The sequence below is a fragment of the Cynoglossus semilaevis genome, chromosome 6 (genome assembly GCF_000523025.1).
Source record: "Cynoglossus semilaevis isolate Cse_v1.0 chromosome 6, Cse_v1.0, whole genome shotgun sequence".
Taxonomy (NCBI): domain Eukaryota; kingdom Metazoa; phylum Chordata; class Actinopteri; order Pleuronectiformes; family Cynoglossidae; genus Cynoglossus; species Cynoglossus semilaevis.
This window is the reverse complement of record NC_024312.1, coordinates 14,985,282-15,009,675: the sequence shown is the minus strand read 5'-3', so window position 1 is coordinate 15,009,675 and position 24,394 is coordinate 14,985,282. Positions and strand designations below refer to the sequence as shown.

General features: G+C 41.3%; 1 protein-coding gene across 2 annotated transcripts in view; it reads left to right on the top strand.

Annotated features, from left to right (window-relative positions):
• The window catches only part of b4galnt4a (beta-1,4-N-acetyl-galactosaminyl transferase 4a), a 108,472-nt gene extending 87,292 nt beyond the window's left edge, over positions 1–21,180 (top strand). For both annotated transcript variants that reach the window (XM_025056025.1, XM_008312321.3), the window contains 13 exons: positions 2,727–2,805; positions 10,581–10,647; positions 12,825–12,989; positions 13,195–13,304; positions 13,736–13,836; positions 14,083–14,156; positions 14,261–15,743; positions 15,994–16,373; positions 16,544–16,697; positions 16,791–16,863; positions 17,505–17,658; positions 17,782–17,908; positions 18,346–21,180. In XM_025056025.1, coding sequence (XP_024911793.1) covers positions 2,727–2,805; positions 10,581–10,647; positions 12,825–12,989; positions 13,195–13,304; positions 13,736–13,836; positions 14,083–14,156; positions 14,261–15,743; positions 15,994–16,373; positions 16,544–16,697; positions 16,791–16,863; positions 17,505–17,658; positions 17,782–17,908; positions 18,346–18,460 — 3,082 coding nt within the window. In that variant the 3' untranslated portion in view covers positions 18,461–21,180. The remainder of the gene's footprint in view (positions 1–2,726; positions 2,806–10,580; positions 10,648–12,824; positions 12,990–13,194; positions 13,305–13,735; positions 13,837–14,082; positions 14,157–14,260; positions 15,744–15,993; positions 16,374–16,543; positions 16,698–16,790; positions 16,864–17,504; positions 17,659–17,781; positions 17,909–18,345) is intronic.
• Positions 21,181–24,394: the final 3,214 nt, after the last annotated feature.

Sequence of the window (24,394 nt, the reverse complement as noted above, 5' to 3'; positions counted from 1 at the left end):
ATTGACGCTCCACAGTCAAGCTGACGTCTGGTGCAGGAATCTTCTAAAATCCACTGTAGTATAGTGCAATGAACTTCTCTAGGACAAAATACAACATTAAAAAATTAAATTGCCGACATAAAAATTTTAAAGGTCCAGTGTGTAAAAATTAACGACATCTGATGGCGAGCGTTCAGACTCCTCCTCTCATCGTCTGCCTTTTTCTGAGACCTCTTTGGACTCCACCAGACTTTTATAACTTTCTTCACTGTTACAATCTGTTCTTCCTCACTGTTTTTTTTTTTGCATCCATATTTGTCTGTGGAGACACAGATTAAGCATCTGCTTTATTGTACTAAATGTTTTTTTTTAGATGCTGTAAATTTTTCTGCCCATGAAGGTCATATTTTTTTATTTTTTTATAGTGTGTTGCCTCTTCCTTCATAGGCACTGTGCCAAGTAAAAAATTAAATAGAAATATTTACAGCTAAAAAAAAGAAGGAAAAAACCCACAGAAAAGCATGTGTAGACATGCAAATTTAGAAATTAAAAGCAGGTTTCAAAAGATGAGTTTTGTTAAGGGACTTTAAAGTGGTGCTGTCTGTGGAGAGTCTAACGTGTTGGGGCAGGATTTTCTAGAGGAAGGGAGGGGACAGCAGGGGGAAATGCCCCTCAGGTTTGATGCTTGGCCTCAGTATTTAGACTGACTTTGGCATTTATTTAACTTTGTTTTTTACACCTGTACATTGAGCAAAGATATTAGCACCCACTGCCTTTTTCTCCTTCACTCATCTCAGCCTTTGTCTTACTCAGTGACTTTTCGGGGTTTTGTGTTTTGTATCATTTAGTAAAGCACAAGTGGGCCGCTAGGAGCTTAAAGTACCACATGAGTTCACAGAGTGCTATTTCAGCAGCATAATCCGAAGCGGTCATTCCTGTTCATGAGAGAACAACTTTAGCACACTGTCACTGCACTCCCGTGTGCTTGCAGTGATTTATTGGTCAGAGAACGCCCAGCAGCTCCAGGATGGGCTGGTTTTTGCCCAGGGCAACATGTATCTGTCCACCTTCAGCCTTTGTCTTTTGTTCCGTTTAGCTGACTAAAACACAGGCAAGCATCCATATGATGTAAGCAGTTACTCCACGTTGTGCCATTGTTGACCCTAACACTGACAGGGTCCTGGTGTGTAAGTGGAACGGCAGTTTTTAGCTGCTTTGACAATAATTCACTGAATGGTGTTGCTACAATTGTCACACGATTTCTACACAACAAAATGAAATCCATGGAGTCCATGTTTGCGTCACCATCTCCCATAAATGGAATAAGGTCTTGTTCCATCAATGTGTGTGTATTTTTGGGAACTTTCTGCCCTTCATTATGACATATGATATGTTTTTATGTCCTAGATTATGATGTTACCACTGTGTTAGTGTAGGTGAGTGACACAGGTCCTGATGCACAGTATGGAAGTTGCGACTAATGAAAATCACGTCCTGTACGTATGAACTACTGATATTAAAAAAGAACCATGCAGCTGAGGTCGTTCTCTCATCCGTGATTGAAGTGTTGAAAAAAAAACTTGAAAAAAAAGAGGAGCTTGCATTTTTTACGGAAGATAAACTCAAGTCACGGGTGAGATGAGGGAGAATCACAAAGTAACGAGATGGCAGAGACGAGGAGAGAAAACAAAGGACAAGCCATCATCACTTTTTCAATCACATCCAATCAAATGACTCCAAACTACTTAGTGACAGATGAAACTGTAAACTCCCAGGATGTAGCAAACAGGATAAAGACGGTAATGATCTGGTTACTAATGTTCTAACATACAAAACCCTCTAATGAATGGATGTTCTGTATTATCACAGACGCAAATTTAATGAAATACCCCTTTATTCACCAAAGGTGTTTACACATTCTGTCCTGTGTGTTACACTCTGAATATTCGTGTGTGTCTGTGTGTGTGCGTTTTCTGAGTTAATGGTGTGTAGAGCAGGGCTCGGGTGTCTCTCATTTAGCAGCAGATGCTGCCCCTATTACTGGAGATGTGTTTTTAATAAGAATAGAGCAATGTCGCTCACTGGCCGTGTGTTTCATTAGAGCAGTAAAACAATGAAGTCACTCAATTGAACCTGGAGTTTCAGGCCAATACGGAGGCTAGTAAAACTGTAAACTGTTGATTTATGTGGACCAGTGATTCCCGTCCTCCTTGACTCAGGACTCACTGTTTTATTCATGACCAGGGACTGATAGTATTCTGGCTCTTTACCCTCTTTTTGGTCTTCTTCTCTGATTCACTGTGTTGGGTCTGCGATTCCAGGTCGATCGCCTTGTTAATGTTACATGCTCATCTGTGGCAGCTGATTTTGGTCTGGGACGCACTGAGGTCATTCTGTTGAAACTGTGCTATGAGTCATGTGTAGATTTTCCAGTAGCTTTTTTTTCTTTCGCCTATGATGTGTCTTTTTTTATTATTAATAATTGTATTTTCATTCCTATTATTTTTATTTTATTAATAATCTCTTTTCTTTGTATTTTGAGCTTGAACTTATGCTTGAAAAAACTGTATACAAACATCGTGATCAGTGGTTCGGGGCTGTAACATACAGTATGTAACATTTGCAGTGTATTACTGCATTGGTGTATTTGATAGAAATGTCAAATGTATTTCTTAGTATAGCATCATTAGCCAGCATAGTGGTTAATGTTTTTTCCCAACAATAACTTTGCTTTGTCTCTCCTTCAGCTTGATATCATCCAGAAGATACTACTTTGAGCTCCTTCACAAACAGGATGACAAGGGCTCCGATCATGTGGAAGTCGGGGTAAGTGGACTCAAGAAAACCCAGAAGCATGATTAGCTGTATTTAACGCAAGTCCTTCTAGTGTCCACTTTTCTTTACCAATGCATTTATACTTTATAAAATATGTAGTATAAAGTATCTTTCATCTTCTCTACTTATTTAGCCTTTCAGTCCTGATTTTCTTCATCAGCTATTTTTATCTGCCACTCTACAGTATATTGTTACTGGGGGCTTTTTTCTGCTCAACACTTCTTTGCACAAGTCCTTCTCCAATGTTCTGAGCCTCAGGCACACATTCAGAGATGAGTAGTGCTTAAGTTTGAGATTACATTTTCACTGAAACAGAACACGCGTCACGTAACTTGTACTTAGAGTGGTGCATCACTGATGTGTGAATACAACTAATCAGGTGGGAGCCCCAGGGTTAGCAACATCACAGCAGCCTAGCAACAGCAGTGCAGCTGTGCTGTCATTTCACAGACATGTCCTTAACATAGAGTTAGGATCTGGACTTGTTTTTCCCCCACAGATATAGAGCTGCTTCAGGTCGTGTCATGCTACGTTAGTAGCCTGTATTAGCAAGTACTGTTTGTCAACGCAATTGCAGTAACCAACAGTTTACTCTTTTAACATGCTGTCGGTTGATTACTTTTCCCCAGGAATGAGGACACATTTCTTTACAGTGATGATGTAGGTTCTTGAAGAATATCGGAATCGGCAAGTCATGCTCACCAAAAAATTGGAAAGCAGAATTACCTAAGAAATTGCAATCTGTACATCTCTATTCTTCAGTTGTTCGTTTAGATTTTCATTGACGATCCGGGATGATAAAATCACTTATAAAAAAAAATAAAATCATTTATTCTGCTTATTCACTGCTTTACTCAGATTGGCTCAGATTTTAGATGCCATTTGGAAAGTAGCTCCGCACCCAACCCGACAGCTCTGTTTTGCCAGCGGAGATGCAGATGAAGTAGGTTAGAAATTAGATTGGACTGTGTAATTGTACGTATGCAGGAGAGAAGGAGGCGGGCAGGTAATTTACTACCACGGTTCAGGATCCTCATTTGGTTTATTATTCTTTAGCACATCAGGCAGTAAATACTCGTTCCAATGCTTCTCTAAATTTTCAGAGGCGTTGTGAAATGTCCTCTTGGTGTCTGATCCCACAGTTGCTGCGTTGTGGCGTGTGGCTATGTTATGAATATTCAGTCGATGAAGTGAGAGTGTTTATAGTGAGTTACAGCTCATGCCGTCGACATCCCAGCGCTTAACGAACCACATCCTTTATTTGAGACTCTGCAGAGGACGACGCTGAATCAGTTTATTATGATAATTCAATGACAGCTGTGAGAATGCTCTTTTGTCGTGTCCCAGTTGTTGTCCTACTGTGCTATTGTTCGTTGTCAGTGTAATACTTAATATTCCTGCTTCTTACGACCTGTTACCTAACAGCTGCCTTTTTGCGAATACAGCAGAGTATTTGTATTTGTGCCGGACATGCTGTGAACAACAGATTTATCAGAGCCTTTCAGTGACCGAGAGGACTAAAAAGGTGTTTGAGGGTATTTACCAAGGACAACAACTACGCGTGTTATTTTTCTGATTAAAATCAAGGGATGTTTCTCACCAGTGTTAGTGGTAACCACGGGTTATATAAAAAGGAATGTTGGAATCAACTTGACTCAGACTTGTCCCTGACAACAAAGAGAATAACGTTTGAATGAAATATTATTAAAAAATAACATTTATAGTTATAGTTGTATATATGCATATATATTATCCATCCATCCATCTATCTTCATCTGCTTATCTGTTACCGGGTCACGGGGGCAGCAGTCTCTATGCCCGCCCCCCAAATCACATTGCACCATACCAACCCCCCTGAACCTTCCTGCGGGTGGTGAGTCTACTGGAAGGTACCAACCGCCCTAACAGGGATTTGATCTTGCCCAGGAGGTGAACCCTGGGGTTCCACACCAACGATAGAGACATTGCCTCTGGGCCAAAGCGCCACATATATATTAATGTGTAGTATATTAATCTGTGTAGATACATATAGATGTATATATATATATATATGTGTGTGTGTGTGTGTGTATATATGTATATGTATATACATATAAATGTATATACACACACATTACGCATGATGTGATTGTAACAGACCCTAACCAATTAACAAAGAAGGTTACAGGTTAATTAACTTAAATCTCACAGTTTTTGCACTTGTAGTAAGATGTATTGCCCCGTGGACCGGTCTGAGTACACAGGTCAAATTCACACATGTTCTGCGAAGGAGGCGCACATAGGGATTAGATGGAAAGGAAAGCAATGCAGCTGATGAAGGACAAAGAATGTCGGAGACGTAGTTTGATTTGATTGTTGGGGTTTTTTTCTGTCTCACTTCAAACAATTCACCCGACCGTGTGACTTCATCAAGAAAACATCATCATGTACCAGAAGTTTACATGTTAGGAAAACAACCTCGGCCTGCAGACTGAGGCCGTGACAGTGGGTTTGTTCTAGGAAGGAACGGTTGAATGAAGTGTATTAATGTCGCACTGCAAATCACGATTCTGTGCTGGAATGTACAGTATATGTGGTTATGGTGTGCTGTCTAAGGAAGGACACTGAGTATGATTTAGCAGCAGAATACATTTCACACCTTGACAGCATTAGCAGATTTACTGTGACCAGCCCACAACAGTATAAGCCCAGGGCTCACATAAATCCCAGCAAACCAGGCACTCATTTATTGAAGAGCAGATAACATAGATTCACTGCTCCTCCTTCTGCGGTCGGCGCCACAGCTGCACTGTTTCTTTGGGAATCTATTGGTTTAACCGCCATTTCTGTATAAAACGTGGTGGAAGTATATTTATATCTTTTTTACAAGAGGTCAGTGTATAATTTACCCGTTGGCAGCAACGTAAAAAGAGGAAAAAACCTGAGTTTCACCCCAGACGCCCCTTTCTTTTCCAATTCATCAAAGCATTGAGAAAATGTCTGCAGAAAGACAAGGTTTAAAGAGTTTCTCTGCTGCACATGGACGGAAAGAAGTATGAAGAGGAGCTGAATGAATGAGGGGATTGTTGAGTTGTTGAATTACTGAACATTCAACAACAACTCTGACTGAGCATTTCCAGACACGTCTAACTCTACTCCTGACCTGTATGTTTTCCTACTGCTCACTACAAGAGGAGCAATGACTTGTTTTGGAATGGATTACTTGAGCTGGAAGAAGATTTAGTGGCCAGCCGTTTTATGAAGTTTCCCAAATGCCACCCAGATCTTTTTCAGTGAAAGACGGGACCTTTCCACCGGCCTAATGGAAAATGTCTCCTGCTCGATGTGTGACAGAGTGTAAGAAAGAGTTGGCCGTTAAACTTTGTGATGAAGAGGAAGGAGGGAAGAGAGAGAGAGACTGAAATAAGGAGAAGGACGAGCCTTAATTGGCGAAGGCGTGTTTATGTGAAAGCAGGTGTGTGGGATGTGAATTGTGGATTATTTTTTTAAGTCACTGACATGACTCAGCCTCTTGGGGGCGCTCACTCTCTTACAAACTGTCAGCTTTGTTCATGTACAGCTGTTTCTTTTTTTTCGCTATCGCTAAAATCTTCCGAACATGTTCACATATGTCCCATATCTAGCCCCCTGGTGGCTGTGTGGAACGTCAGATAATCCCTACATTAACCCCGACCTCACCATCAATAGCTTTTTAAGGCCATTGTTTTGTTTTAACGACACTTTCTTTGTCTTCTTATTCCCCACTGAGCCATCTCTCTGCCAGTCAATACTGTAACAGCTGTAATGATGGCTGGGTCGACAGCCAGACTGTCTGGTTTTTTTTTTTTTTTTTTTGTTTGTTTGTTTTTTTACGAGGATATGAAAAGTGCAAAACAAGCACATGCCTATAACTCGGGTTTTAAAGCTATTGCAAAATACAGGCAAACATCCAAACGGTCAAAACCTCTCACTAACAATCAGGGTTGTTCAATAAGTAGATTAACATAAGGTTCATCTGAGTAAATGTATATGTAACTTTGTGATATAGGTTGATCGTTTTGGCCTGAAAAGTGGCTTTCAAGTCAAAAGGTTTATTGAATTGAATTTACGTTGACCCAGACAGAGACCTACTGGACACAGTTCCCCCAGTTGTGATTGGCTGCTGGAGTGTTTTCTCCATAAAATGCTTAGTCTCTTTGTCTTTAGTCAACTTTTAATTTACTTATAATGTTCCTTTACTGCCTGGTAGAACCAAACAACATTTGATAAACAGATACTTTTTCATGTCAAAGTAAGATCATTTTATTTATATTATCGCTCAGATAAGTTGTTTCCCAAAGACTGGGTTGCAACCCTCAGGTGGGTCACAAGAGTCGTCTCGCTTCATGTTTCCCAGGAGTTTAGGAATACTGTCTATTGTCTAGGGTCGCGAAGGTTTGTGACTTTTAAAATATGGGTCTTCAGAAAAAAAGTTTGGGAAACACTGCCATATTATTTGTCCTTTTTTCACTTATTCTCTGCCTCTTTGTCAAATGTTCCATGGTCCCAGCAGACCATCAAACAGTCAACTTGCTCTGTTGGGGAAGAGTTCAGAGCTTGTCAGCAGACTGTGATTTTGCTGCTGTCATCACCGTAGCTCAATGCTGTAGAATGGCTGCTGTCAGTAGACATCACCGTAGCTCAATGCTGTAGAATTTCCATTAGTAGTAAAGTAATGAAAAGTACTATCCTCTTTATCAAAGCTGTCAAGACTTCTCTTCTAACACCCAACCTCATCCCATCTTTGAACGTCCTTGACAAGGAAATAAACATCTGCTCTCAAACAACGAGCCACCTTTTTACACTTGTACAGCATTAGCATTTCACATTTACAGCTCCGTTGACCTTGTGCAGTTGAATTTCCTGCTTGACAATAGTACATGTCCAATTTCTAAATTCAATGAAAACTAAAAAATGCTCACCAACTCTTTGTCAGAGGGCCAGAAATGTCTGGATAGACACCTCAGGTACTTAAAAACAATTGGACTAAAAATCACATTTTTGTCTTACAGAACGTAGTCATATATGGTGTGGATGGTGTGGATTTTCAGCCAGAGAGCTCAATCAACTCATCTTAGTGATCAGTGACTTACACTACCTGGAAAAAACACTTCATAATGTCTCTCCATCACATGTTTGGATCTGAAGTTAAACTCTCTGTCCTGAATGAGGCCTGGTGTTTTTCTCCAACCATTCATGCACAGGGAAATGGTGTTGTCTTAAGGGAAGAATATGTTTTTGTAAAACTTCAATGTGAGCCTTTCGGCAATGATAATGGGCTCAGGCTGAGAGGAATTAATGGGATTTCTCTAGCAAACGATATAGATATTCATCTTTGAATGATGTTGTCTCAAAAAGGATTTTAATGCATTAGCTGATTACAATAAGTGACGTATTTTAGAGTCAATGTGACTATGATGAGATTCCTTATACCTAATGTTTTTGGGAACTCCCATGGGAATAATAAGTTTTACCTATCAATCATCCATCTATCCATCCGTCCATTCATCCATCCATCACGCAGATCTGGACTCGCCTTAAATTCTTTGCAAACATGCAGAATTAATTTTCCCCCGTTTTGACCCAGATGTATTTTTGTCAAATAAAATTAAAAGGACAAATGGTTTAAATTAAAAGCACAATATTTTTTGTCTCTCTCAGCACAAAACTGACCCAGTTTTGACTAGATTACCAAACCACAAACACAATTTTGTGAAAATATGACGGCCAGAAACTCCGCTAACACATTACTACAAATGTCACGTCAAGGTTACAGTCATACATACACTTCAGTGCTTACAGCTAAATTCACACTGGGATGTTGTTTACCTGCGGCAAACAGATCACTCAAACATCTGCTAACACTGACTCTGATTATACAGATATATACGGTAGCTGTCTTGATGTGATGTGAAGTATTTGCGTTAAAAAAAGGCATACAAGTTTAAGGGAAAAGTAAATACAATAGGAAGTTGTTTTCTATTGACTTCCTCCAGTCCATTATTGTTACAACCAGTCCAACACTGCTATCATGTCCTTTTCTTGTCTTCACTGTGACTTTTCACTTTCAGCTCGTCCCGTCACAGTACGTTGTGATTTCACACAGTTTTCCTGACAGAACTCTGATTTCAAAGGTTGGGGATTTAAGGACCAGTTTTTGACAGGCCAGAATTCTACCACTACACTGCTCTGCCAAAATGTTCCAAAATCAGCAGCTATATCCAGTTACAGTTTAACAAAGAAACTGAACCTGTCTGCTGCATAAATAAACATGGGTGACAGCCGGCCAGCCTGCATCCAGTTGAAGCTGACATCTTTCTTTCTGTCTCTTTATAGCTCACTAACTTCATTAAAATACTATAACTTATTAAGATACTTGGAGGGTTTTTTGTTAAGGACGCTTGAGTTGTGTGAAAAGGAAAGTAAAAGAAAACAGGAAATTCAGGAAATGACTACAAGAGCTCAATAGGAAGGTGTTAACGTTCTGTGAAACTTGTTGGACCTGAAACCTAGATTGAAATGGAAAAAGTCGAATAGTTTCATTATGTTGTTTCCCCTCATATGATCCTCTAACAAAACACGTCTGTATGTGCCTCAGGCTGCAGAGCATTGAAATGTGGGGAAATAAATAAACACAACAGCAGTCAGCGTTTTCAGAAACAATAAAGATCCTTATGGTCAGGTAATGAAAAATACCTCAAGTCTGATTGATCCCACAACAAACAACCTGTACGTGTGTGTATACGCTTGTGTAGGTGCGGGCATGTGTGTGTGAATATGATATGGATGTAAGAGGAGCAGACAGCGGCTCTTTAGTGGAGCATGAAGGCTTTGACCCTAGAGTTGACCCTTTGACTACAGTCAATGCAGAAGGGCATTAACTGTCCCTGACCGGTCTATACAGACGAGGATGCTGTCAGGGTGGTATACACACGTTAGCTACGTAATGGGCAACTGTGGAACTTAAGGTGGTCTTCAGCTGGGCCCCTGCCACTGCTCATTTATTTCCACAGACCTTCTTTGGTGTTTGTGGCAGCATCACATTTATGAAAGGGTTTTTGTTCCTGGACTTTCAGCACAGCCCAAGGAATAATTGCAAGTATTACGGCATCAGGTGATAAATGACAATATGTGAAACCTCACCAGTCTGTGTGAACATATTTTTCCATTACACACGTGTGGAGATATATGCATGAGCCCCAGGCAGAGTTTATATTTGTATTCTCACCCCGAGGGCTGGAAAATGACCTGTCTGCTGCGATTATACGCTGGGTAACTAGAAGTGACGTGGTAATTGTGAAATCTATTTAGAAGAATTGTAGCTTGTCTCCCGTCCTCACACTCTCTTTATTTCTGTCGTCATGCTTCTGTTTTCAGGTCATTAGACCTTCCTGTTTTTCCCTCCCACCTACTCATCTGCATCATGTACATTAGGCTGTGATCCACCACCATGAACTGTTGTTTTCTTCTAACTTCTTCTCCAACCTTTCATCATTACCTCCTTTGCATGACTTGTCTTTAGTCCTGTTATAAAATGCCTTTTCCCCTTTTCTTCCTGTGTTTAAGAGTGTTTTCACAAAAAACAAAAAACAAACATCAATTTGATGCAGCGGTACTGCAGAGATCAATGCCCAGAGTAAATGTTTGGTTTGCCCACAGTGATGACAAGTTCTGCTTTCCACACGTTGGCCTTTCTCCTCTCACTCAGTGCCTTTTCTCTCTCTCTCCTGTTCTGCTTTCACACACAGTGGCGTCCATTCCTGCCTGGTTTGAAATACGAGGTGATAGACTCAGCCTACATTTCCCTCTACACAGGTAAGTGTTGTTTTTGCCTTGCTGACAGGCACAAAGTCAGTGGTATCCGTACGCAAAGGATGACTTTACGGCGAATGTGGCGGACAGCTAATTGCAAGGGAACCACATATCAGTGGTTTTTTTGGGTTGTTTTTTTTTCGTCTTGTGACCTCATTTTGACATCACAAATTTCTCCCAAGACTTTATTTTATAGAATTAGTTTTTGATCAAGTTTGTTATACTGTGTTGTAAATACAGAGTGGACAGATTAGTGGACAAAGTGACGTTTTATTTTCCCTGATCACATGCACAGTTAGGTGAACTTGAAATTTAACACTGAACAAACACTCTCTCAAACAATGGATTTGAACTTTTTCATTTGTAGATCAGATTAGATTGAACTTTATTGATCCCACACCGGAGAAATTGTTATATATATTCTTGAATTAATAATAATAATAATTAGCTGAAAAATATTTTTATCAGTCATTTTTTTTAAATAAATTACTAGACATGTCAGGTGACCACGTTTGAATTCCATGCGACCCCACAAGGGGCCGTGATCCCTAGTTTGAAAAACACAGCCATGTACAAAGATAGAACGATGCCCTTCCTCTGCTGAGGTGTGCTCTTCTATTATTAAACGTAGATTTGATAGTCTTGCCAGGCAATGTCTTCTTTAACCTAGAACACGAGGAGATAGAAAAGTTAACCGATTGCCTATTTGTGCAATGAGAGCTGCGATTCCTGAGTGCATGTCTAACCTCGGTAGCTCCAAAAATAGCATTGTGTCACAGGAACTCAGAAAGTGTTGTTAACAAGGTAAAATGCCAAGTGTTACAGCTACAATATTGGAGTTGTCATTTAGGGCAAAGCTGCAGAATTTTGCTGTTTAAGACCAAGTAGGACAAAAACAAAAGTCACATCTGACTTCAAACGGTCGGTGCTTTGTGCTCGTCTAATATCACAGATGATCTTTAGTTGTTTTCTGTTTTTCAGAGTTATGTCAGATAATCACAGCTGTAATATTTGGACTTCTGTCACCTGGACTTGTACTGCTTTTTGAATAATTCAGTGTAGTTATTTGTCTAATTTACTTTAACACAAATTACCAACAGCGCTTGTAACCTTTAATGGTGTAATAGTGCATTTCATGAGTAAATGTATTCCTCCAGCAACTTGTGTTGACATGCTGCTGTCATATGACAGAGATGGTGAGAGGGAATCCAGGTACATTATTGGAAACCAATGGCTTTATTTCTCCAAATTTCACTCAAATCGTCTCAAAAGTAAATGACAGCTGCTGCTATGACTTGCTGCAAATGTATGAAATATACAGTGAAACATATCTCTCAGCTTTTTGTATTAAACCAAGAGTTTGTTGTCTTGTTGTTTACAGTAGGCTTGTTTACGAACAGAAGGTGTTTCGTCCTCAACGACATCCTGAAAAACCAAAGTAATCACGGGGCAACTGCCATTCTTTAGTGTCACCAGATTGTTCTATTCTAGCAACTGTCTCTTGTGTGAAACAAACTCTGACTTCCTGCTCCACCACAGGACCAGTTCTGTTACTGTATTGATACTTTGATACCACAGAATCGATACTCCCATCACTATTTTGAAAAACTAAGACCATTTTTAACGTTTGCTGGTAGATGGTGCAACAGGGAATTAATTGTTGCTTTGCAGGGTTGAAAAGTTGCAAAGTTGAAGCCACATATTTGATTCTCACTTGCCTTATTGTTAAAACACAAAACATCACCTTCTCATAGCATGTGGGCCTCAAATGTGCATATTCCTCTCCCTGGACGGTAAAATAATGATGCTGACCATTCTGTTCATTGTAAAGCTTTTCTCCATCAGGCCTTTCTCCATGCCATTAATCACACGTAGTCTCCTCTCCCTCCCTGCTATCGATTGCTATAATTATGACTCTCCTCCTCCTCTGTTTTTGTTTTCTCTCAACTTTGTTTCTTATTTGTTCTGTTGTTGTTCGTCTCCTCTTCACTCCCCCTTTTGACCCTCTGTGTTTAGTTTGTTTCAGTTTCCTGTTTGGTAAATGGAGTGTTCCACAATAAGAATGTACACAGACTCTGTACTTGGCAACAAGGATCTTCCTACTTTTGTTTTGTCCATTATCAGGATTATCTAAACACACCACAATAATTTGTTTTGTTTTTCTTTTTGCTTCTTCCTAGACGAGTCTGCCCTGAAGATGAACAGTGTGGACCATATACCCCAGACCTTGGCAAGTCACATCCGTCTCCCAGAGGAGTCTCCGCCTCAGGGCCATGGAGAAGGCAACGGCATGCAGCACGGAGCAGATATGCTAAAGCCGGACCCTCGGGACACATTCTACAGCAGTAAATCTTCCATTTTACTTTGACACAATTTCCTGTTGTCTCATATGGTGTGACTCACACTTTATAGCCTCTCAGTGCTAGTATTCCTTCCATTCTATTTTATTATTACTGTATGATTTTTTTTTTTAGGGCAGACGTCGATTCACACCTTCACCGTTGATGTCTGTCCTTTTCACATTGTCTGTCTGTTTGTCCCTTGTCTCAGCTCCGTTGATTGACCCCTCTCGTCTGGAAAATGTCCTGCCCGCCTGTCTCTACTCCCCGACCTATGTAGTCAAAGACTTCCCCATCGCCAGATACCAGGGCCTGCAGTTTGTAAGTCTTTCCTTGAACTTGTAATGGCCTTCCTATTCAACATGTGATGATGAATTCAATTTAAGCTACAACAAAATAAAAACATGTTGTGCTTTAATTATGGTATTATCGACATTAAAGTGCCTATTATCCGTCAGGCTTTAAAAAGAATAGTGATCCTGGTAAACTACGTAAAACCCCACGGGAGATATTGCTAAACAATGGCGTCCTCTGTAGGGCAATAATGGACACTGCAGCATGGCAGAAGAAAGATCATCTAAAATTAGAATGAAAGAACTGACCTGAGTTATCTGTAGAAGTAACACCAAAATCAGATCACTGTCTAAACCCAAGTCTCTGATGATTTCTGACGTGGAATATACTCAGCAGTAAATACTTCTTGTATTCTTTTTTGCCGTTCCTGATCGGTCATTATTTTCATATGCTTTCAGGTTTATTTTTCCTTTGTTTACCCCAACGACTTCACCCGTCTTACCCACATGGAGCAGGAGAACAAGTGTTTCTACCGAGAGTCTCCTATCTACTTAGCCAAGTAAGGACATTATTTTGCTCTTATCTCCTCAGGAGTGCTGGGAACATTTGTCTCTGTCTTGTATACAGTGTGAGGAAGGAGACAATATGTTAACTATGCGTTCCATTTGGAGAATTGATGTCAGTCTGAAAATGCATTGGAACAATAAAACGTTAAGTTAAATGCATGTGGCTCTCGCTCTGTGTCTGTGTGTGTGCGTGTGTGTTTTTTCTGTGTGTATGTGTGTGCCTGCACTGTGTCTGACAGATTTGGTTTCTACAAATATATGAAGATGGATGAAGAGGAGGATGACAGACCATTCTTCTTCCCCAACCCAGATGGTAACTCAAAATGAACAAACAAACACACACACACACACACACACACACACACACTTATACACAGGTGTGCGAAGACATTCAGTCAACTTTGCGTCTGCCCACAGATTTCCTGGAGGAAGAGGAGGTGGTAGAAGCCGAAGATCAGGAAGAGATTGTTGGCACAAAGTCACCTAGAAGGTTGTCTCATTCCAGCCAAACCACCCACACCTCCAACCCTTCACATCATCACTCAAAGCCTGGGCCCACACGGGCTAGCAGGGAAGGAGAGGAAGAGGTGGAGCCTCATGGAGAAGAAGTAGATGAAGATGAAGCAGAAGGGAGAGCTGACAACAGAATAATTCACCAAAGAGACCGCAGACGCATTTTTCACAGACACCGACACGAGAACGAGGATCTGGACACGGACTGGGGACGAGACCACACAAGAGAAAACATCAAACAAGACCTGAGGAAAAGACTTGACAAACTCCAACCCAGGCTGCCTGAGCCTGCTATTGACAGAGTGCTCCACGGGCGCTCGTTGTCCTGGGTCCATGCTGATCCTGTAGAGCAGGGCCTTGGCAGGAATGGGAGGAGAACAGAGGGAGGAGGAGGAGGAGAAAAAGGAGTGGAAACTCCACCTAAACTAAACAAGTCGTCTTTTCTTTTAACCCAAAAGGCCTCCCTCTCTGCCCTCGCTAGTCGTGCCAAGCAGATCATCAATAACTCCGCCCATAACAACAGCCCTTATTATATCAATAAGAAACCCACTGTTACAAAGAAGGAGGAAAACAAGATCTACATCACTAGGCCGCGGCCTGCCAAGGAGAGGGAGAAGGAGCAGCATCGAGAAAGGAAGGAAGACAGGCTGTACCGACACCCGAGAGAGGTGTTTCCAGGTGTCTTTCTGTACCAAACGGGGAAAACCACAAGGCTGGTCAACCTCGGTGCCAGAGGACACACTTTGGGAATGGGCAGTAAGAACCCCGTAACTGTCCCAAAGCTCTGGCCTCTCACGCCTACAAAAGTGAGTAAAACGTCTCCTCATAACAGTGTACATAAGTCTGTCAGGAGGATGGTTGGAGCTAATCAGCCAGAAAAAAAGAAGAGGAAAGAGGAACATGTGGATTTAAAGACTACTGCCACCAGTGATCTGTCCAACACAGAGCACTTACTAAACTCCCTGTCCTTCCACCAAAACCATACTTCAGTGACCACGCCGAGGTTTAACTCCACAGTTAACTCACTACAGAGTCCCACGAGGGTCACCTCTTACCTCAGGCTCTCAGAAATCACAGAGTCTCAACAGCAGCCAGACCCAAACCCAAACCTGACAGAGACCGACCAGGATATGACTCACTTCATTCCTGAACCTGACGATGAGCTGCCAGACTACAGCTACGAGGAAGCCGACACGCAGCCAGGCTGGGCAGAGGAGAGCATCAACTGGCAACGGACCTTCTCAGTCAATCCTATTGACTTTGAGCAGCTGCGATCAGACTGGAATGATCTACGCTGCAACGTGTCTGGCAACCTGCAGCTGGCCGAGAGCGAGGTAGTGGACGTGCTTGCCCAGTACATGGAGAAGCTGAATGAACGCAACGGAGGGTGAGTGTAGAAGCCGACAATGATGGGGAAGTTAAATGTTATCAGCCTGCAGCAGAGCTGAATGTTTGTTTGGTGTAAACTTTTTTCCTGTTTTAATGTTTTTCCTTTTTGGCTTCATTTCACTGCAGACAGAGTAACAGCATTCTGAGGGGTCTGCTTAGTTAAACACAAACTCATTTCTGCTGTAGCATGTTTGTCTAAGTTACTAAGAGCTGCCTGTGAACCCACGTTTCCTCTGTCTGTCCTCCAGGATCTATACCCTGCTGAGAATTATAAACATTGAGAAACGACGTGACTCAGCCAGAGGGAACCGTTACCTGGTGGAACTGGAGCTGATAGAAAGAGGTCGCAGTGTGGTGCGTCTGTCGGAGTACATTTATCTTCTGCTCCACCGTGGAAGACAAGGGGACGAAAGTCTGGAGAACACCGACTCTGCGCCGGCCTCAGCTCCAGGTTTTGCACCCTCCTCTGCCACAGCCAGTCTAAACACCACACACCAGCCTCCTTCCACCAAGGCAACCTCCCGACCGGGGGCTACGCCCATGAGCACTGCCTTTGCTAAGCCTCTGCTCTGCCAGCCGGTCATGCTGCAGTGGAGAAGAGATGTCATGGTTCACTTTGTCGTGCCAGGTTTGTCTCTAATTTCATTTAAAAGCACAGAATTCTTTATAAAAAAAACACTATTGTATATAAATTAAAGCAGACTCCTGGGACATTGAGTGCAAATTAACCACCATTAAAATAAGAGGATTTCTTTGGTTCCGCCTTAACTCGCTGTCTTCTGTTGTCCTTGTCTTCAGTGAAAAACCAGGCTCGGTGGGTGCAGCAGTTTATCTCTGACATGGAGAACCTTCATCGACAGACCAAGGATGACAATTTCAGCATCATCATCGTGGACTTTGAAAGCGAAGACATGGACGTAGAGCAGGCTCTTAAAGACAGCGGCGTGCCAAGGTTCGTGTACTGTGCCGTCATCTGAGTAATATGACATTCATTTTATTTTCCTTTACCAGTTTCATGGCTGATTACTGTGTGCTGTTTTGACAGATACGAGTATCTGAGGAGGGAGGGGAACTTTGAGCGCTCAGCGGGGCTGCAGATGGGAGTGGACTCCATCGAGGTTAGAGGCAAAAAAAAAGCAAAAATCAAATAACAATATGGGAGCTGGCAGAAAAGACAGCCACCCTCTGAAGGTTAGCCTTTCACCCTGGCCACATGACGCCTCCCGGTTGATGGACAGACAGAAAGAACACTCATGCATAATAAACTGTCCGCCTGTCTCCCTGCGGTGAACGTGGGCTAATCTCGGAGCCATTTACGCCATCTCTTCTCACTCACCCACAGCGCCTAGCTGTGGATGATGGGGAATCTCTCAGACAGTTTCATATGTATGCCACGGCTGTCGCATCCGCTCCTTTTCACAGGTTATTTGTGTGAATGGGCCTTTACGCTCTCGCCGGCAGACAGGCACCCACAGGGGCGCGGAGCAGCTGGGAGTTTGGACAGACATTGATCTGTCAGTTGGGTGTCAGAGCCGTCGCTGTAAGATGACGAGGCTGTCACTCATGTCACAATGACCTGCAGGCTTTTCCAGTTTAGACAAGTGACTGCTGCTGCAGACCTCTTGTCTCCCATCCTGAAATTTAATATTGTTTCCATAAAACGAAAAGCAAAGTTGGCTCAAGCTCGTGCAATTTAAATGATTCACACTTCACACACTTCTTTGTGACATATGCCTCTTTTTTTCTACTGTCTTTTCAGGATAGTCACAGCATCGTGTTCCTCTGTGATCTGCACATCCACTTCCCTCTCAACATCCTGGAAAGCATCAGAAAGCACTGCGTCGAGGGACGCCTGGCATTCGCTCCTATCGTCATGAGACTCAGCTGCGGCAGCTCACCGCAGGAGCCTAATGGTAACACACCAAAATAAACGTGCATCATCAGCAGGGAGACTCACAACGACACATTTATTACAGGCTTGAATGCAGTGGATTTGAATGTCGTGATGTGCAATGGAATATTTCCATCATCCCTAGGTTATTGGGAAGTGAATGGCTTCGGTCTTTTTGGAATCTACAAGTCCGACTTTGATAAGATTGGAGGGATGAACACAGAGGAATACAAAGATCGCTGGGGTGGAGAGGACTGGGAGCTGCTGGACAGGTAACCACGGGGACGTTGACCCAACTCTGAGCAGACATTGTCCTGGAGAACATAGACTTTGACAGGACGTATTGTTTACAATGACGTCAATGATGATATGTTGATATATAGAACAAAAAAAAAACAACACCCTGTCCAATTGCTTTGCTGTGTATAGAATTTAGTTGTCAAATAGGAAACAGTCACCAGAGGTGGAAATAACTGAACAATGACCATTTTAAACCTGAATGAATTATACCAAGAACAACTATACTGTAGTGCTACAATGAAACTCTTTGGCCATCGAGATGTTGTAACTAGTTGGGCTGTTGATCAGTTAACAGTTTTTAATCAGATTGATCACAGGGTGACTGTGGAATAATCATGATTAATCATGAGTCTAATTCATCATGATTAATCGTCGCTGTAACCGTATGGTTTTTGTCTCCGTCTTTCAGGGTGCTGCAGAATGGCTTGGAAGTGGAGAGACTGCGTTTGAGGAACTTCTTTCATTACTACCACTCAAAACGAGGGATGTGGAATGCCCAAAATAAAAAAACTCCTAAGGGTTAATGCTCCCTGCTGGGGGAAGTATCTGAGAACCTATCTGCAGATCCACTGTGTGAGAGGGAGGGGCCAACAGCAGCTCCTCACTTCCTGATCTCTGCCTTTACAAACCAGGCTCCTTTCACTGACACCTGGGTTTCACTGTCGGCTCCTCTTTTACAGCTGTCTGTATGAACAGGCCAAACTCAAACTTTTTGAAGTGATGGCTTCATGCAGACACATCTGAGTCATCACTGTGTCTCACTGACTGTTTTACTGTACAGAGAGAAGGGAGTTATTTTTAATCTTCTCCTCTCTGCACTCTTTTTGCTCCAAAGTTTTCAGACGGAGCTCTCAGACTAACTGGAAAGCAGCTGTCTGTCTGTGGGTGTACAAGGTTGTGTGTGTGTGGGGGGAGTGTTTGTTTGTGTGTGAGTGTGTGTGTGTGCTGTGGGGGGGGTGACGCTTTTGTGTGTTTTGTGTGCAGGAAGCACCTTTTTCTAACACGGGGATGTGAAGACAACCTAAGATCTTTTTCTAACCAGCTTTTATGAGGATCGATTCAAATACAGTGGTGGGTGAGGTTTAATTAGAGGAACTCTGGCTGTGGCAGCATTTCTTAACACATAAACTATAGGGGTGCAATCATACACACAATTCACGGTTCGGTCCGGTTCAATACTTAAGTGTCATGGTTTGATATATTTTGGATACAAAGAAGTAAACTTTCCATGCCTTTTTTGTAAAGTTTTGAATTTAAATTAAATGTATCTGTTGCAGCTATACCTGCCTCCTGTTCTGCTGTGCGTACGTAAAGTTAGAATATTAATAATAAAATAAATTAATCTGATAAATTATCCATTTTCTGTGGTGCATTTTACGCAGCAGAGTTTATATTTAAAATAAATAGTTCACTAAATAAACAAAAACTATCTTATTCAGTAATATAAATAGAGATGTCAAAACACCACCTTAGAGATTCTTTAAGGTATCATGGCAAGCCACCTTAAAAAACACAGCTTAGTGGATCTGCGCTCGACAATGCACTCTAAGGAGGAGTAGTCGAGTGCAGATCTACTCAGCTTTCAGCCCAAGGTGCAGCGTTCAAAGTTGATCAAATAAATATATAATTGCATATTGTTCAATTCTTAGTGCATACCGAACCGAGACCACTGTACTGAACCGAGTGGTTCAATACAGATACATGTATTGTTGCACCCCTAATAAACTACTACCTGTTGAATATCATTACTGCACTGTTTTCCAACCATTTTTGAGCCACAGCACATATTTTACATTTGAAAAATCCCAGAGCACAACGCCAAAAAAAATGTCAGAAAACGTATGTAATGAAATATAAAGAACTTCTAGTTTTGATCAACTCACAATTTACTTATTCAGTATAAATCCAAGGTCTGTTTAGTTGTGCAAAACACTGCTATACTCACAGGAATTGAAGAACGACCCACTTGAAGTTTTTATAGCTGCCACCTAATGGACTAGTTTAATTCTACACAGTCCAGTACTGGTGAGAGGCCAGGGAATTCCCATTGGAATAACCAATTTCTTTTAATCAGAGACTCAGAGTTGATCACCTTTAGCTCTCTACGTGGCCCACCAGGACCAACCCAAACATCTGCTCCTCAGTTTTCTTCTTTTTGTCTCACTCTGACTTCATAATCCAGGGTTAAAACAAACTGAATTTTCTTCTTTCTTCTGCTGTTTTGTAAAACAGAAGTGCACCCAAAAGAAGCTGTTGCTAATAATTTGGTGGTCAACACAAATTTGTTCTGCTGCTTTTGTGGGGTTTTGTTTAATTTATTTTAAAATGGGTTTTAATTTGCTGTATCTGTTCTAACGTGTTTTGTACGTCATTTACACTTAACACAATAGAGAAGGAGAGAGATTAAACTTCTACTGCTGACTGGAACACTTAACTGTGACAGAAGGTTCGCAGTGGAATGTTCTTGTGACTCGGTTTTCATCCCATGCCTTTGTTCACCGTCAGATTCAAATGTGGTTTTGAGGTAAAAACACGGAGGAAAGGGTTAAACTTGTATTGGACACTATGTGGTTGTTTCACAACTGTGTGCCTTTATCAGGGGTTGGGCTGCAGGCAGTTTTTTTCTCTAATAACTAATGACAGTAGGATGAAAATAAATTATTTATCAACAGTTTGTATTGTCACTGTACTTCAGATACACTGTAACGGGGGATGTGTGGTTATCTTCAATGGGTTCCAGACGTGTCTGTCTTTGTCATGCTGTTAAAACGCAGAGGGTGTGGTTGTTGTGAGCCATTTGTCCTCAGTGGTGAAGTAGGGTTGGTTTAATGACTACTAAAAGAACAGAAGGTGTGACGGAGCCTCAGTGGCAGCTGCTGTTTAGTGAGAAATCCTCTTGTTTCTGGTTCTTTCATCGTGGCTGTGGGGGCTCACGGTTGGACAGATGTAGGTGGAGACCAGCCAGTAATCTTGGATTTACTGCACAGTTTTTAATAACGCCCTCTAACACTCGCTTATTGCCTTTGCGGGACTTGGAGTTGGAGTGAATAATAATAATATAAATAAATATATACATATATATATGTATCTATATATATGAAACACAAAAATGAAAAATGGAATAGTGCATTCCAACGTAATTTCTGGGAAATTGTTTTGTAGACAAATGGTTTTATGAATGTATTGTAATTTTATTTTCATCTGTTGTTTTTTTTTGCAAATAAAGTTTTCTGCTTACAGCCAAGTGGTTTTACACCAGTCACTGCATGAATACATTCAAGATGCTATACCAGGGTTTTGCAGCTTGGTCAAGCCTCAACAATGATTTTCTAAATCTAAATATTTTCTTAAACTACAAACAGTTACTTAATCTTAATAGAAGCTGCTTTATAGTTCTTTTTTTGTCTTTGAACATTTCCCCCTGATATAACCACAAGGTGGTGCTGTACCCTTATAGTGGTGAAATGCAAAAGCAGAGCATGGGTTGGTTTGTACGACGGAGAAGAATAAATGCAGATCAGGCTTAGGGATCGACTGGTTCATGTTTACACGAAAACGTAAATTTGATTAATGAGTATCCTAAACACTCCGGTGGTTCAAGGGTCATTCACACGGATGCAGTTTAAATGACTAACATGCAAACAAACAACCACAAACGAATACAAATGCAGCACAGCTTTAACATGTTCTTAATGGATTTGTGATCATTCAAAACCCCTTACACAAAAACGTTGGTAACCTTGTCCAGATTTCCTTATCCTCTGAGGTCACTGACTGTTCCAAAGTGTTTTAGAAGTGACACACCTTCAGTCAGCCGTTATGAAAATAATAATAAAAAGAATTGTCTCCTTCTTTGTTTGTATTTCTGTCTTTTCCTCCTATAGCCAATCGACAACACATGGTTATGGGTAAAAACCATGTTCTTGCCAGAGGTAATACCATGAAACCCTGCTGCTGCTCATCACTATCCTTTTTTCTAATAAAATAATATCATGTTTTTGTTTTTTGGGGTTTTTTTTTTCATTTATGGCAGAGAAAAAAGCAGAAAATATCTCGAGAGTGAAACTTTAAACAGAACTGACTTGTTTGCAAAAAGCATTTAATTATTTCCAGATTATTGTATCATAAAATGTTGATCCCCCACATTGTCCTTCTTGACTGGGAGGTGTGTATGTGTGTGTGTGTGGGGGGGAGGGGACTAGCCCATGAGGAAATCTTTGTCTACACCGCAGCTACATGAGGTTTAGATGAGGCAACGCTGTGTTCTCCCCTACAGCCTGGGAGTGTGACATCATCGACCAAAACCAAGCAGTACAAGGTAGTGTTAGTTACTGTACTGAAAACCCCACTCACTTCCCCAGACTGTGTGATTCACATGCTGTGATGTGTGACATACACACATGTTGTAGGGTCATGCGTTCCACCTTTGGGTCATCATACATGGTTTGGAATTTCCTGCGACTGACAGCTTTCAGTTCACAGGGAAAAACGCAGGAACGTCAACCTATCACTCATCAGTGCAGGATTGATGTCCTGTCATCATCCTATTATGTTGTACACACACTCCTTTGTCTATGTACATATATAGAATAATAAGGTAGGCACACACCTCTTCAACAAGTCTGGTTTATGTTTGCATGCTGATGCATGTGTTTCACCACCTTAACAAACCTGTCTGCATGCTGATGTGAGAAGTTGACCGCACTTTATTTTTTTATTTGCCAGTTTCCTACAACATAATGCCACAGAATTAGAGAAAAAAGACATTTTATCTACTTTTTTCCACACTACTATACCACTCCACTTCAGTCTTCAGAACGATCCCATCTAAGCTCTAAAAGGCACATTCAGTGAAAACTCAAAATCCTTGCTAAATCTGAGCAAACATTGTTCTGCCTTTCACTCCACTGTCAAAATCTATACAGATTCAAGTTCTCATACAGGCTGGAGGTGAGAGATTAACTAATGTGCCAACACAAAGCTAAGAGTAGAGTAGAGTAGGGCTTTATTCATCCCCCTTGGGGGAAACATACTAAAGCGCCCCTGAGTCAACGGAGGAGACGGCATGATACGAACGTAACTACTCAGAAGAACTCCTAAATATCATTTGAATATAGTCTTTGTTACTATGTTGAATCTCAAACAAGGAAAGCGTACAATAAAGTAAAGTATTACGGCAGGCAAGAATCAAAAAGGAGATAGAGCACAAGTGAGAACGTGGAGAAGGAAAAATGCTCATTCGTAATGATCTACTCAGTGTAGTTTGTTTTCTTTATAATCATTATAATAATATGACAAGAATAGTCCGACTCAGACCACTGAGGTTACTGTTATTCTGAGGTCCGTTATCAAAATGAAAGGAGGGATTCACACTGTTCTGATCTTATCAAATCAATGCAAATGACATCAGTGAAATTGGCCTCGTCTTTATTTAAGGTAGTTGTCTGGGGCATTGAAAGATAAGAGCAAATTAGAAAAGTTTAGTTTTTTCTGTAACTGTAATAAATAATCAGTGTGCAACAAAGTAATCCACATTGATTAACAACAAGATACATTCAGTACATCAAATGTTTAATTTTTTATTATCATGTTTGCGGAAGTACGACAATGTATTTACTACAAAGATAGAAATGTATTGTTTGATTAAAATACAATTAAATAATGTTTGTTTTTCAAATGAGCTGGGACAGACACTGTCCATACAATTAAGTGACTGTTAGTTGGGTTTTTTTTTTAACCCAACTAACGGTCGGGCCCCAGGCCCGTGCTCGCCTCAATTCACCACTGATTATGTCTCCACCTTCCTGTGAGTCTGTACGCTGGGAAGAAAAACAGGATAATTGGTTGGATGCACTTTTGGGACTAAACTAAATCACTTTTTTCTCTTTTTAACGTTGGAAAGTTTTCGCTCAGGTTCTGGTTGGTTGTGAAAAACGCCTCTCCTTTCTCATTGGTCCTTTAGTCCTGACAGTCAGCAGTGGTCCCTCCCCCACACATCTGAAGCTGAAAGCTCTCTGATGAGAGCCGTTCCTCCAGAGTCCTCAGCACGCACCGGAGTTGGAGGAACAATTAAGTAAATGCGGACTTTTTTTGGACTTCATTCGATTTAAAGATTTTTGAAAACGCAAAAATTTGGAGTCGCTGAACTAACTATTTACCAAATAACGGACCTGGTGACGTTTGTAAAGAGAGAGGGAATAGAGAGCGCTGCAGGACTCAGGAGAAAAGTTTAAATCCCTGTCCTGTCAGGGGGAAAGGTGAGACGGATGGAGCTTAATTTTCCTGCCGCCTCTGTTTCTAAACAACAAATGGTTTAAAGTTCTTGGTGCAGTTGTTACTTCAGAAACTCTTTGAAGCAGCATGTCAGACAAGTGCTGTGCGGCGTAACCAGTTGGTCCAGCTCTTCGGAAGTTTCTGTTTGATTGACTTCCAGGTAAACACCTCGGTCTTTGCGACTC